Source organism: Brassica napus, chromosome C2 (assembly GCF_020379485.1).
Source record: "Brassica napus cultivar Da-Ae chromosome C2, Da-Ae, whole genome shotgun sequence".
NCBI lineage: Eukaryota > Viridiplantae > Streptophyta > Magnoliopsida > Brassicales > Brassicaceae > Brassica > Brassica napus.
The window spans coordinates 1636959-1651567 of record NC_063445.1 but is presented as its reverse complement, the minus strand read 5'-3'; the positions used below and the strand labels follow the sequence as shown (position 1 = coordinate 1651567).

Genomic DNA, 14609 nt, shown 5'->3' with positions numbered 1-14609 from the left:
TTCGGTTCAGATCGAGTTTGGTTTCGGTTCTCTTGATAATAAAATTTTGAACTCGTTCAGATATCTGAACAATTTTGATTCTGATTCAATACTACTTTTTGGATCGGATTCTGTTTATTTCTTCGGATTCAAGGTTTTTTTTTTGCAAGCCCTACCCAAAAACTGGTTACAAGTACATGCAACATATCTTAAAACAAGGCCCATGCAACGTGTGAAATGTAAAAAAGAAACAATTTTTTTTTTCAAGTTCAGTAGTCTTTACAAGTTAAGAGTAAACAAATTTGTGTTTTAGACAAATTATAAAAATCTTATAATTTTATTAATTTTTTGAAATCATATTTATCTTGTTTTTTGTTTTCAGGTTTCATATTAATCTTGTTAAAGATTTTCTAAAGGTTACCGAATTATTATAAATAATTTTGTTTTTATTTATTTAATAAAGAAATTGTTTTTAATAGAAAAGTCCCACTTTTATCATTGGAAAACCAAATATGGAGAATGAATTGTACGTAGACTAAGAAATGGCACATAATATCAGTAAATGAATTATAAAAATTATGTTTGAAAAAAAAAGACTAATTATAGCCGTTGAATTTTTTTAACCTCTTTTTTTTTGTTATAAAGAGCCGTTGTTACAAGCGAAGTGATCATCTACTTTACTTTCTCTGCAAGCAAGGAAAGGTGCTAGGGTTTGTGAGTTCTGAAGCGACGATCGAAAACGATGAAATCATCAACGGAGAAATCTGAAAGAAAAAAGTAATTAGTTTGCTTAGCGTTTCGTTTAATACTTACGGAACAAGATTTGTGTTTCTATCATAACTTTTTTTTTGCAGCGGATTGTAGTGGTGACGAGAAAGATCGCGAGGAGAAGTGGAGGTGGTACGACCGCGAAGCGAAGATCCACCACGCAAAAAAGTTTAGAAACGGAGCTTGTGCAAAGTAAGCAACGTGTTGGTGATGTTTCTTGTTTTGAGTATTCAATCTGCTTAATATAGTTGCTCAATTTGATTTTAGCTCTCTCGTTTATAAATATCCGTTAGAAGAGATTCATCATCTTCCTACTCTTTCTTTTTGTGGAGAGAGTTCACCTGAAGAAGTGGTGTTGGTATGATCGTGGAGCGAAGATACATCAAGCCGAGAGAGTTTTAACTTATTCAGAATATCACATGATCAAGTTTTGTTTTTCCTTTCTCTTTGTCATATTTCTTTCTTTCTCTTTGTCATATTCAAAATACCATTGGATCAAGTTTTGTTTTCTTTCTCTTTGTGTTAGTGCATGTTCCTTTCCTTGTAAATCTTTAATGTTTTCTCAATTGTAGGTATTGTAGTTTCTTGTTTGGAATTCGATTGGAGAAATTAGCTATCATGACAAGAATCATGCACCTAAGCATGCTAAATAAAAGGTTTTTAAGAGTTTGTTTTGCTATGTACAAGAGTAAAATGTCTTTAAAAGTTTGCTTTGCTATGTACAAGTTAAGCACATGTACTCATGTTTATAGTTTTTTTTTAGTATTCCGTTTGACATCATAAACTTAGTTTGGGTTTATCTTATGTATTTAGATGTGGTGTGATGACTCACAATGCCAAATCGTGTTGTGAAAGACATCGTAAAGTGGGAGCTAGACCATCAAATGAAATTGGTTGCTTATTTTCTATGGTTATGTTACACATTAGTTTGGAAAAGAAGAAATTCGAATTATAGTAGGTTGACAGCATAAATACCATCTTTGATGACAATAAACTGAAAGGATGATATCTTAGTGTTTGGTGGCTCCTCATAGTTTGCTTGATAACTTATTCCTTTAAACCAAACAAAATATTTATAAATTAAAGTAAATATATGTATGTAATATGTCTATCTAGAATGTTCGAGCAAAGCCATTATTATTAACATTAATGACAATATGTTGTTTTAATTTCTCAGTAGCCTTGTCCTCCGCAAAGCTGTTACTTTCAAAATTTCCTATTCTGAAAACTTATTGCAAACATGAAACATACTTCCTCCGTATTTTATATATGACGCTTTAGGATTGTGCACATAGATTAAAAAACATTTAATTTCTAAACAAAAACATCATTAATTGTTTACCTAACCACAATTTAATCAATAATAAAATAGAAACTATTATATCATTGGTTATCTAGCATATTTGTACAACAAATAGTCTCTCTTTCAAAGAAAAAGTCTCTTTCTCTTCTCATCTAAAGCAGTAACCTAAAGTTTGAATGATAAATCTCTCCTATGGAACAAATTTCTGCATGTAACTCATGCTTTTTGTGCCCACCAAGAACCCTAAAAGAGAGGCGGATTTGATCTTCTTTGAAAAAAACTATTTGGGCCTAATTTCAGTACAAGCCCGTTTATGGATTTTGCAATTTATGGGATCAATGTTATGTGGAGAAATGTTTCTAGAAAAGGATAGGCATAAAGTGAAGATAGTGAAGTCTGTGAAGACCTTCGCATGTGAGTCGCATACACACGAGGGTCCTTAAACATTGATGAGCTTATCTTCCTTGTCTTCTATTAATGCTCTTAAATAAGTTCCCAACTAATATTTGATACCAATTTTTTTTTCTTGTGTACCTAAGAGAGTTTTTAATCTATATATATGTCCATGATAGTTCTAGAGATGATGCAGTGGACAATCATTGAGACTCAAATCTTTTTACAGTAACACGTTTTCATACAATTAGATATTTTCATTGTTTTTTTGTATTGGACTCAGATTGTCTATGAGTTAATTTTTCTATTATGAAGAAAAAGTTAGATCCGACATAAACTGAATTTTGTTTTTGAAGTTTGTCAAAACCATTAAGGATAGAATAGTAACTCAAATCATTTGTGGTGATACTATGGAAATAAATTCGAAATCGATCATTAAATATGACTGGATTATTTTAGCAAAAAAAAAAAGAAGAAGATGGAGGTTTCACTTACCATTTACTAATTAACATACTGAAGTTTCTCTTTGTTTCTTGGGTTAGTTTAAGAGAGACTGAGAGAGGGCAGTGGCTCGATGCCTCGATGCATGTTGGCACGTGATTCAAAAATCGGACGTGACGGTCGTGGTTTTGGATTTTATGGGAAGGCCACGTGCATGGTGTTTTCGCCGCCGTTAAAATATAGTTGAAAGACAAGATTTTCCTCCGTCACGGCCTGAGAAGTTTGACGACGTCAACTGATAGAGTCAAGTGGACGCTAAACTCCACCGGAAAGAAGCAGAAGAGTCGGTCCACGCTCACATGCCACTCTTAACATACTTAATCGCTTAATGCACACACGTTTCCAAACGAGTCAAAAAATCATAAGTATTTATATCTATTTTCTTTCAAAAGTAGATATCTAGCTAGTGCACTTTTAGTAGTAATTTTTATTGATGAAAACGCGTTTACAGGATTGACTAATGGGGGTTACTGCTTGTGGAAACTTTTAGATGAAAGCTAACTAGCTAATCGTACATGAAAAGAGTTTTGTACAATAATGCGGATTAAATTGAAATTCTGGTTTTTAGAGTGGTATACGATAGCGTTTGTCGGTTGGTTGGAGAACATTGTCTTTGCATCGTCTTAAAATCGATCACCTGATGGAAATGGAATGCGATAGATGAAAACAAATGGGCTTACCGTATATTCGAATATTTAATATATTTATCAGATGTGATAACACTATTTTTTGCTTAGTTTATAGAAAATCACATTGAATAAATGTTGCCTGCTTTGTAATAGCGAGAGAACAGGTGGAATCGGGTATGGGCCCGTGAAATAGTTAAAATAAGTTTTTCTAAATAAAGAGGCTGAGACAGTCGCACGATGGTGGCTTTAGCGCTCTGTTTCTCTCATAATCTGCCGTCTCCTTTTCAAGTGGGCCACATTCCCTCTACACCGTCAGCCGTAGAGCCCCACCCACGTTCACTCATTTACCCTTCTTGTCTCTTTGCTCACTGATCACTATCTTTCTCGAACTAAGGATCCAAATGGTGACAGTATTAACAAAAAATAATCGAAAATATAAGAGTTAAATAAATTATAAGTAAAAAAAAGTTTCATAATTACATTTTTTTTTTGTAAAAAGTAAGTGTATAATATAAGCACAATTCGTTTATATAGAATCATAAAAAAAAACATAAGAACGAGACGCAATATTGCAATGGCCACGTTCCGGCCGACATCGAAGACTGTTATCCTACATCCAGATTTTAGCCGAACGAGGGCACAGCTGAACAGTCACCACAACTGATTTTTTTTAAATGGTGAATTATCAAGAAAGCCTGAGAAAAGACAACAGCTCACATGTTGTCAGAAAAAAATAAATCAATTATACTACACGCAAATCTTAAAAAGTGAGATCCAACTGATTACACAATCCTCCTCGTAGCAACTCCACCGGACATCCATTGACCATTGTATTTCAACCACATGACTAAAATGATTTTTTCACTAATTGCATGATTACTTGGGGAAAAAATCCCCATGATTTGATCGGTCGTCCAAAGTTATGATATAAAACTAATACTTCGAAGTTACATAAATATCAAATCACGTTGGTGTACAGATAGATATTTGCATATGAGATCAAATTTCTCGTTGGCATTTTTGTTGAAGTGTTGACCACATGTGGATATGAACCAACCCAATATTTTGTTATTTCTCTTTAAATTAACACAAATAACATGCAAAACTGTCTAATATGTTACTCCCTCTGTTTCGGTAAGATATAAGTTTTAGAATTTTTACACAACTTCTTTTTAATCTCTGCCAACTCACTTCTAATGTTATCATTCAGTGTGTCGTAGGTTTGCTTAAAGCATAAAACATTAATTTATACAACTCTGAACCATGCATATATAGTTTTCCATTCGTATCACACGAATTGCAAGCACTTGATAATTAGTCATCATAACATCGATATTTTAATGTAATGTGTACATTTAGGCCATTAACCTGCATTAATGTCCGTTGGTAGTAACCGGTATTAATGTCATTCATATGTTTACTATTCATAACCATAATACAGAATTATGATTCTTTTACAAAAGATGTTTCTTCGAAATATGGAAAATCATATATAATGAAATGGCAAATCAATGTTCTAGCAAACTTGCATTTAAAAACTCTTATTGTTTAATATTTAACAAAAACAAACTTTTTTTGTTTAAGAATAATAATCTGACGGCAGAAACAAAACATTGAGAAAAGAACTGAGCTTCCAGAAATAACCCTCTTTGCTGTTCACTTCTGCAATATATGCTAAATCCCAAAAGAGTGAGTCACGGCCCCACGTGGATACGCAAACCACATCAGTGGCATAAATCCGTAAATTGTAGCAAAATCGAGAGGTATTTTCCAAGTTGTAAATCCATATAAGCAGTTGCCGCTCATCTCATAATCTCCCATAATTGTTTATTAAAGTCTCTTTTGCTATCTCCTTTACTTTGGTCGTTCACAATGAAAGGAGGCACCGTCTCGTTTCTCTTCGTTCTTCTCATCTCCACCTTCACCTCCATTTTCTGCTTCCGTGATGGTAATCATCAATTACATACTGACATACATATACACGCGTACCATGACATATCTACTCCTCCATGTAATTATATATGATTGCATCTTTAGTGATTTGTTTCTTTCTTTGAGAAATATTGACATGTTTACTTCAAAGCTTAATTATGTTTGTGTGAATGAAAAAACGTTAGTTCTGTTTACTTTCTATCCATAAGTCTCTAACTGGGACATTTTTCTAAAAGCCACTAAACAAAAAAGCCTGGTCGGGACCATTTTGTTAATATTTTCTGTTAAAAAATTGCCTTTCTCTTTTGGATATGAACCATTTCTCCGTATAAAACTCGTGATAATATTATTTATTATATTTCACGAAAATCAACTTACACAAAGAAATGTAACACGTTCACTGAAACCGAGGGAAATTTCGTAAACGCAGGGATGTTACCAAACGGTGATTTTGAGCTAGGACCAAAACCATCAGACATGAAAGGAACACAAGTGATAAACAAGAACGCTATTCCAAGCTGGGAGCTTACAGGCTTCGTCGAATACATAAAATCCGGTCAAAAACAAGGAGACATGCTCCTAGTAGTCCCTGCCGGAAAATTCGCCGTCCGGCTAGGAAACGAAGCATCGATCAAACAGAGACTTAACGTGACCAAAGGAATGTATTACTCGCTCACGTTCAGTGCCGCAAGGACTTGTGCTCAAGACGAACGGCTCAACATATCGGTGGCCCCTGACTCGGGCGTCATTCCTATACAGACTGTGTACAGTAGCAGTGGATGGGACCTATACGCTTGGGCGTTTCAAGCTGAGAGTAACGTGGCAGAGATCGTGATTCACAATCCTGGCGAGGAAGAAGATCCTGCTTGTGGACCACTTATTGATGGTGTTGCCATCAAGGCTCTATACCCTCCAAGACCTACCAATAGTAAGTGTATTTCCTTTTATATATTATATGGTTTATATCTATTAATATTCTAAGAAATATCATTTTCATTAATTATCCACTGTGATCTGTCATGTCTAAGAAATATATCCTTTTCATTAATTATCTACATGTGAATTTTAGCTAGTTATAGTCAGGGCATTTAGGGGTGTTGGCATTTTTGAATATTTGGTTTTCTAGTTTGTAGAACCGTATATTGCATTAGAACCGAGACATTCGGTGGTTAATTTTTCAGTTAAAGAAAAATCTGAGTATAAATATATTAAATTAATCTCCTATATAACTAATGTATGACCAGATATAAAAAAGATATGTACGTGTAATGAATTTTGGTTCATTAGTTTTAGTTAATTTGATACATATAGAAAAACTTACAAAGGAGTTATGTTTCGAAGATTTTGGCTTGGTTAGATTACGTTTTTTTTTTCACTTGCAGTTTATAAACCTGAGTAGTGAGTATGAACATATTTGACCCAAACGAAAAAATGGATTGGTAACATTACATAACTGTGGTCTATGTACGTGTGTGGCCAAGACTTATGCAAGAATCAATCAAATGATGTATTTAATATAAATATTATTTTTATTAATAATATAAATATAAATATTATTAAAAAAATTATTTTTTCTATTAAATGAAACAGAGAACATATTGAAAAATGGAGGATTCGAAGAAGGTCCCTATCTACTCCCAAACTCCACAACCGGCGTTCTGATTCCTCCATTCATAGAAGATGACCACTCTCCTTTACCCGCTTGGATGATAGAATCCCTCAAAGCCGTCAAATACGTTGACGTCGAACACTTCTCAGTCCCACAAGGCCGTAGAGCCGTCGAGCTAGTTGCAGGGAAAGAAAGCGCGATCGCTCAGGTGGCTAGGACCATCATAGGGAAGACATACGTGCTTTCTTTTGCGGTTGGAGACGCGAACAACGCGTGCGAAGGCTCGATGATAGTCGAGGCGTTTGCGGGAAGAGACACGTTAAAGGTTCCTTACGAGTCGAAAGGGAAGGGAGGTTTCAAACGCGCTACTTTGCGGTTTGTGGCGGTTTCGACCCGCACGAGGGTTATGTTTTACAGCACGTTTTATGCGATGAGAAGCGATGATTTCTCGTCGCTGTGTGGTCCCGTGATCGACGATGTTAAGCTCCTCAGCGTTCGCAAGGCTTAAAATGGTCCTTGTTTTATTTTAAAGGTTTTTTTCGTATAAGGAGTGTGGGGTTTTTCTAAAAGAGTAATTTTTATCTCTGGTGCTTTTGAAATGAGATGATTTATATACCGAGTGAGTTGTTATGTTGTAGGGTTTTATATTAAACAGAAATGTCTTGCTTATATCTATTTCTTGTATGAGAAGGCTGAAGAAATGTTATCGTTTTTATTACTATATATTGGATTTTTGAGGAGATCATATGATTTACAAAGATTAATAAAGGTGTGCTATTAATGGGTGTAAGTGGTTCTTCCTATGAGAAATATTATGAATAGAAGAAATAATTATTTACGGAATATAAAATGGAGTAAAAACTGAAATTATCAATGAAATAGAAAATTTCATACATTTATTTATTCACGAAAATTTTAGGATCATGAATAAAAAGAATAAATTTTACAAAAGATTAATTTTGTTGTTTCTTTCCAAAAATGAATGTGTGGTATTATTTTAAATGTTTTTGATAATAACTAGTAACTATTTTATAGAATTCTGTGTTTAAATAATTTTTTTCTAGAAAATAGCATTGATCCAGACTCCAGAGAAATGAGGATAAGAATTTGGGTATTCAATTCTGATATATTTATTTGTTTACAAACATGGATATGCTATATGCATATACTATATATTTTTGTGTGTGTATTATTGAGTACTATCAAACTATTGAAATTGGTATACCTACCTACCTATGATCAACTCGTCTAATCGATACATAAACTATTTGACTGTGTAATTCAATACCTAAAGTAATAACCAGTTTGAATTTAATCTTGAACTTAGAACTAAATTTTCTTAAAGTACCTTTAATATTGAAAGTGCTATAATCCGAACCTGTCGAAACAGAGGATTTTAAAATCTCTGTTAATAGTGTTCTCTGTATCTGTAGTTTCCTTTTGTTTCACTAATCTCTTTGTAGCCATCGTAGTATGCAAAGCTCGGAATAGTCCAAGTTTAAAATAAAATTCCTTTTAAACACTTTTGAGTTTCCCTTTTTTTCTTAAAAAGAAGAAGAAAATGACATATGCTCTCTGCTTTGCAACAATGGATTTGGAGAGTTTTACATATTGTATTAAGGTTACATATAGTTGCTATACAATTATATTTGTTTCTTTTTATTTGCTATATTTTTGCGTTAGAACTTACAATGATTACATAATTTTATATAACAAATAAAATGGCAATATACAGGTGAAAAACATTTCAGACTATACAATTCATAAGAAGTGGAGTTGCAAAAAAAAGGAAAAAAAAAAAGGAAAAAAAGACTAGACTAGCTGCCAACCAACAAACACATCAGTCAGATTTCCACTTCCAAAACTATACATTTTACCATCACTTAATCACTCTCAATATCATTTACCCTAAAGATTACAATCAACTTCATTGATACAACACACCCCATTACCTGTCCTTATTATGGGTGTGCAGCCGAAAATAAAATACATTAAAACTTCACAACAAAGGATATATCAGATCAGGCTGATACAGTTGCATTAGGAATAACCACCGATGGTGACGATACAGCGATTTCTGTAGCTGCCTTCTTTCGTGTTGACGCCTTTGAGCTTGATGGCCCTGATTCACAGAGATCCCCAATATCCAACGTCTCTGGGAGGTGTTCTTGAGCTTCAGTGCTGTATATCTACCGCAAGATAGATCAAAATCATCGGTTATGTAACAAAAATATAATGTTCCATGTGAATGATCACGAGAGATGACTGATGAACTTACCTCAAGCTGATTCAGCATCTCAATGGTTGCTTCAAGATCACCGCTATTGGCCAGGTAAACATCAGTTATAGACTCTTGTGAGAGACCAGAGAATGTAACCAGAAGGTATTCAATGTCCATGTCTATATCCATCTCCATATCCAAATCATCATCATCCCTTATTTGCTTGTATGCCATTTCAGAGGATGTCTTGGGCATGAATATCTGCTCTCGTCCCTGCATGCTACGTGTGGCCAAACCATCCATATCATCCACTCTTTTAGAGAGTGGTACGTATGATGCTGCATGGGGATTCAATGCAAACGTTCCACCTGGCTTCATTGCTTTTGTCTTGATGATAAAGTTATTGCTAAATTCCAATTGTTATCCATTATTAATAAACAACAAAAAGACAAAGGCAGAAGACAACAATAGTAACTTGTGTGACACGGAAAAGACAAAATCAGTTATATCTTACGCTGCACGATCTAACCAACCTAAGGTATATAAGTATATAACACAAACGTTTCTATCAGATAACACAGAAGGAAGAAATATTGAACATGTGACAATGAATATATGTCTATAAAGGTTATTTTAGAACCTGGTCACAAATCGTGTTAATGCTTGAATAAATAAATAAAACAATTCACAATCAAAAGAAATGATGGGAATAAGAGTGATTATATGCAAAATTTCAAAAACGAATAGGGATCGTCTCTTGACCTCGTCAACGATGGACGTAAAAGGACAAGGATCAACGAAACATCAGGAGAGAAAACGAGCTTACCAGAGAAAAAAACTAGCGTTCCTCAATGTGTCAAGGGAAAGAGAATTTTTTTTTTTACTGTAGACTGCATATTATGCGAATAACTCTTTTATAAGTTTATTATATAGTATATGATACAATGAAAGATTTTTCTGTATACTAGAAGAGAGCTCGGTTTTTGATGGATAGCATAAAAAAATTTTACAAATGGAAAAAGACACAACTGGAGGGAAGCCGCAAAAACAGGCTTCTTATACCCTCCTATGTAATTAAGATCTGATCATATCTGAAAAGACGAACCATAACAATAACCATTGCCCTGCCTCCAGTGGCAATCATCCCAACAAAAACATGAGAGATGATCCCAAATGTGTCTTTTATATAGGTAATAGAAGCACAAGTATTATACAAAAAAAAATGATCATCCATGGCTGCCTTGGTTTAGACAAACCAGCAGCTCTTTTTTCTTGAACAGATGATCAGCTCAAGCTTCTACCTCATCCCACGGTGAAGATCACACCGTTATTCTTTTTCTTAGACAGGCCCTACTCTGAAGAAGAGCCAGACTTGGCTTCTTCTTCCTCCATTTTCTCATCCTGATGAATCACCTCTAAACGACACTCAATACTGCAGAAAGCTTTGTATCCTCTGAAAACCAAACAAAGAAACCAAAATTTAAACAACAAACTTCAACTGTGTATGAATTGGTTACACTTAAAAAGAGCCATATGACATAGGCTAAGTGTCAATATATAGAGTTGAATGAGTTACCTGTACATGTATATATCTTTCCCCATACCCAACTTCTTATTGCAAAAGAAGCAGGAGCTCAAGAAGTCATTGGGAGGTAACACTAACACATCAGTAATCGTTGTCAAGTCAAGAGGAGCAATAACAAAAATGCTCTCTTTCTTGATACCACAACAACGTCTCTTCATCTCCTTACTATCTACCGACTCCAGACACGCATTGTTGTTGTTGTTGACAAAAGTGTTCCTAGTTCTCACCATTGACTCAAAGATGATGTTTTTACTATCAGGTGATGGAAGAAGAATCCTTGATGATTCAGTGTGATGATCATCATCAAGAGAATCCACTATACTCAAGCCTACTTTTCCAGAATCCCAGCTCTTTTTATGCGTTTTCCGGATTGAACTCAAAGAAGATCCACCAAAGGGATTCACTAAACTAGGGAACAAAATGAACTCCAACGGAGATGTTGGGCTCCAAGCTGCTTCGTAATCAGATACACAAGAGCTGATTGTGTTGTTTTTAAGCCCTGAAGACTCCGGTTTAGTCAAATAGAAAACAGAACCAGAAGCCATTTGATTGTTGGGATGCTGAGACATGATTTGGTCTACGTCAACAAACAAGAAGCAAATGTTAGCTCAGAGAATGATCCAAGGCTTGGACAAGAGTATCTAACAATGTCGGAAGAAAGCAAGAGAAGCTTTGATATTGAAATAAGCAAAGAAACAAATCTCTGGAAACTAAAGGAACAATGTATTCTAAGCTAAAGACTCGGTGTCAAAAGATTCAAAGAAGAACAAGAAGAAGAAAAAAGGCACCTCAGGACTTGTGTGATAGATAGACTCTGACTGGATGTTGAAGAAGAAGAATAACGCAGAGAAGTAAAAGACGAACAGTATCTATGCAAGTCTTTGACCTACTCTTCTCTCTCTCTCTCTCCTCAAATAGTGAGCTTCTCTCGGATTCTTTACGTACATATTTTAATTTATACTCATTAATTATTGATTAGCTATAAAACGATTAGTTTCGGTTAAGCTATCGTCATTATGGGCTGACCATCAATATCGTTTATCCGCGTGGAGGTTTCGTTAATCGCCACGTGGATACGAGTCACCATGATCTGACCAGTGAACCATACTTAAACACATCTCTTCGCCGCCATCATTCACTTCTTGTCGTCTTCTGCTGACTCAGATTTCTTTCTTCATTGACTTCTTCGCACGTGCCAGGTTATAGTCTTACACTTCAATATGTGCGTGCGCTCACGCATGAACTTTTTTATATGATATCACAATCCTCAAGTACGCCTTCCGAAAAATTCCTTTTGTTGTATTTTACTACATAGTATGAAAGCGCTTGCTTTTGTCTGAGATTCTCTGTTAGTTTATTTTAAAACGATTCGCCCAAACCTGAAACATACGGTCTTGATCGTATAACCGGTGATAATATCATTTTTTCCTTGTAAATGGAAGTTAAAAATATCGAAGTTGTACAAAGATTACGGTAGACCTTAATTGTTTGACATTTTGGAACCTAAAGAATTAGGAGAATATGTTTAGAGAGATACTGGGCTCTTATTATATGGGCCACGCATTTATTATCGCACTCACAAAATTAAATGCTAAGCTGGTTGGGCCTAGAGAACTTTTATGGCCCACGTAGCCACAAAATTAAAAAAAATTAGATTGCGGTGAGCGTGGATCGAACACGCGACCTTCAGATCTTCAGTCTGACGCTCTCCCAACTGAGCTATCCCCGCAAGATGTTAAATACAACATTTTTATCTAAATTATACTATATTCGTATGTACTAGTTAAAGTTCCAGCAAGATTCAAGAGAGCAGTGACAAATTTGTATACAGAACAAAAAAACAAAATCTTAGCATGACATTAATCAAAACATATTGCCAAAGAAACGGTACACTGTTTTTTTGGTTGTTCTTTGTTATATTATAAGTCTATAATCATGAGAATTGAGAAGTGTGGTTTAGAGTTTTTTAGTGTTTGAGCCATTAGTTTCTTAGCTGAGCCATATGCAACAATGTCTCGTCCCAACCTTGATTTGTCACACTGCTAGTAGTCCATAGTTGTGTTGTCTCAAAGAATCCTTGAATCTAATATCTCTTCCTTCCATTTTCCGTTTTTTTTACTCTTATCGCATTTCGTGGATACCATAGTGATTTGCACCTGAGATTATAGATTAATAATAATTCATCCCAGTATATAGACAAGACAAGACAATACAATAGCATACACTTATTCTTTCTCAATTCGCCACTACCTGTTTTATCACAAAATTGAACAACTTAATTTTCTACTTACATTCTCAAATTCTTTAACTAAATATTTAACTGATTAGAATTTATAATGGAACTGAGTGAATTTTGAAGATTTTTTGGTAAAAATATGAAAACTTAAATCCCCAAAATTCAAATTTATAAATTATTAATTAAAATCTACATAAACAAATAACAACTGTCTAGTTTCAGGGTTGTTTATATCTCACAGTAATAACTTAGGTCTTATGCGTAAGATCTGTAAAATATAAGAGTTATTTTGTAAATATTGGTTTTAGTAAGATGAGACGACGGAGGAATTAAAAAAAAAAAGAAGGGAGTCAGCAGTTTTGCGTTTTCTTTACAAGTGTTCTCTCTTTTTTATGTTCTCTCGAGTGGTTACGGTTTCTTCATTCTCGGGAAACTTGTAGGAAAGAGAGGCTGCAAGCCTGCAAGTGAGAGAGAGAGAGAGGGGGAAACCTATATTCGATTTGCTCCGTTCGATCGTTTCTAGCGAATCGAAGGCGAGATGGTGTTCTACTTCAAGGCCCGACCAGATGCTGGAGACTACACCATCTTCATGGGGCTTGATAAGTTCGAGAACGAGGAGCTCATCAAGTACGGCTTCCCCGAAGACGTCTGGTGAGCGAGAAAGAATATTCTTTATTTTTATGAGCTCCATCATGTGGCCTCGTTAATATGAGCTCATTGCTTAGTCGAATATGTTTGAAAACTACAACACACGGATACATCGAAGAAGAAGAAGAAGGTACCCCAAGAATAGGATCCTCTGGAGCTTGGACAAGATGAGCGAAAACAGAACCGGATGAGACTCCCGATGTCAGCGAGGCGAAAATGGAGCTCAGACGATACGTTGACGGATTAATCTGGCATGCCCCGGCGGTGAGATGACGGAGCAATGCACCGACCCTGCGATCGCTTGGCGACGACGAAGATGAAAATTCAGTAGTTCTCATTTTTTTTTAGCTTTGTGTGTATGAATACGAATTTGCCTCGTTCTCTTATAACAGTTTTGACTTTTTATTTTATTGTTTTCGAAATTTAAAGTTGCCACGTAGGCTTAGCATAAAGTTGCGTGCCTGCGTTACGTTGATGAAATTTAAAGTTGCCATCGTCGGGATAAATTATCTTAGGGCATCTTTATTGGTGGGATGAAGAGAGAGAGGGAGAGAGTCCCTTATTATGCTTTTTTTTTTTTTTTTTTTTTTGGTCATTAGAGAGTAAGGGACAGCCCTTAATTAAGGGCTTTTCCCTTCTCTTTCTTCCTCGGTTCCCACCCCCTTCCTCTAAGGGATACCTTAAGGGACCCCCAATACAGATGCCCTTACGTTCCGCATATTCTTAACAATGTTTTACATTGTGACTATCTTTGCTCATCAATATAATCAACAATGTTTTACATTTTAACTGATAAAGTTTTGGT

At 35.1% G+C, this 14609-nt stretch overlaps 3 protein-coding genes and 1 non-coding gene across 5 annotated transcripts; 1 reads left to right on the top strand and 3 right to left on the bottom strand.

Annotated features, from left to right (window-relative positions):
• Window positions 1-5269: 5269 nt before the first annotated feature.
• On the top strand, window positions 5270-7835 carry LOC106383031. Its single transcript, XM_013823140.3, has 3 exons — window positions 5270-5521; window positions 5936-6433; window positions 7096-7835. Exons 1-3 carry the CDS (start codon window positions 5446-5448, stop codon window positions 7620-7622), a joined length of 1101 nt encoding a protein of 366 aa, XP_013678594.2. The 5' UTR covers window positions 5270-5445; the 3' UTR covers window positions 7623-7835.
• On the bottom strand, window positions 7701-10028 carry LOC125581402 (polyadenylate-binding protein-interacting protein 5-like). 2 transcript variants are annotated; one of them, XM_048746772.1, is made up of 3 exons: window positions 9976-10028; window positions 9393-9673; window positions 7701-9303 (listed from the first exon to the last, which is right to left on the bottom strand). In XM_048746772.1, exons 2-3 carry the CDS (start codon window positions 9636-9638, stop codon window positions 9136-9138), a joined length of 414 nt encoding a protein of 137 aa, XP_048602729.1. In that variant the 5' UTR covers window positions 9639-9673; window positions 9976-10028; the 3' UTR covers window positions 7701-9135. The 2 variants fall into 2 exon arrangements, with proteins under 2 accessions (XP_048602729.1, XP_048602728.1); XM_048746771.1 differs by lacking the exon at window positions 9976-10028 and having other exon boundaries at window positions 9393-9967.
• A 269-nt stretch (window positions 10029-10297) lies between these two features.
• Window positions 10298-11867, bottom strand: LOC125581401 (FCS-Like Zinc finger 10-like). The gene is made up of 3 exons (XM_048746770.1): window positions 11709-11867; window positions 10912-11497; window positions 10298-10788 (listed from the first exon to the last, which is right to left on the bottom strand). Exons 2-3 carry the CDS (start codon window positions 11487-11489, stop codon window positions 10686-10688), a joined length of 681 nt encoding a protein of 226 aa, XP_048602727.1. The 5' UTR covers window positions 11490-11497; window positions 11709-11867; the 3' UTR covers window positions 10298-10685.
• Window positions 11868-12576: 709 nt separating this feature from the next.
• TRNAF-GAA lies at window positions 12577-12649 on the bottom strand. The gene has a single exon. It is a non-coding gene; the product is annotated as a tRNA-Phe (tRNA).
• Window positions 12650-14609: the final 1960 nt, after the last annotated feature.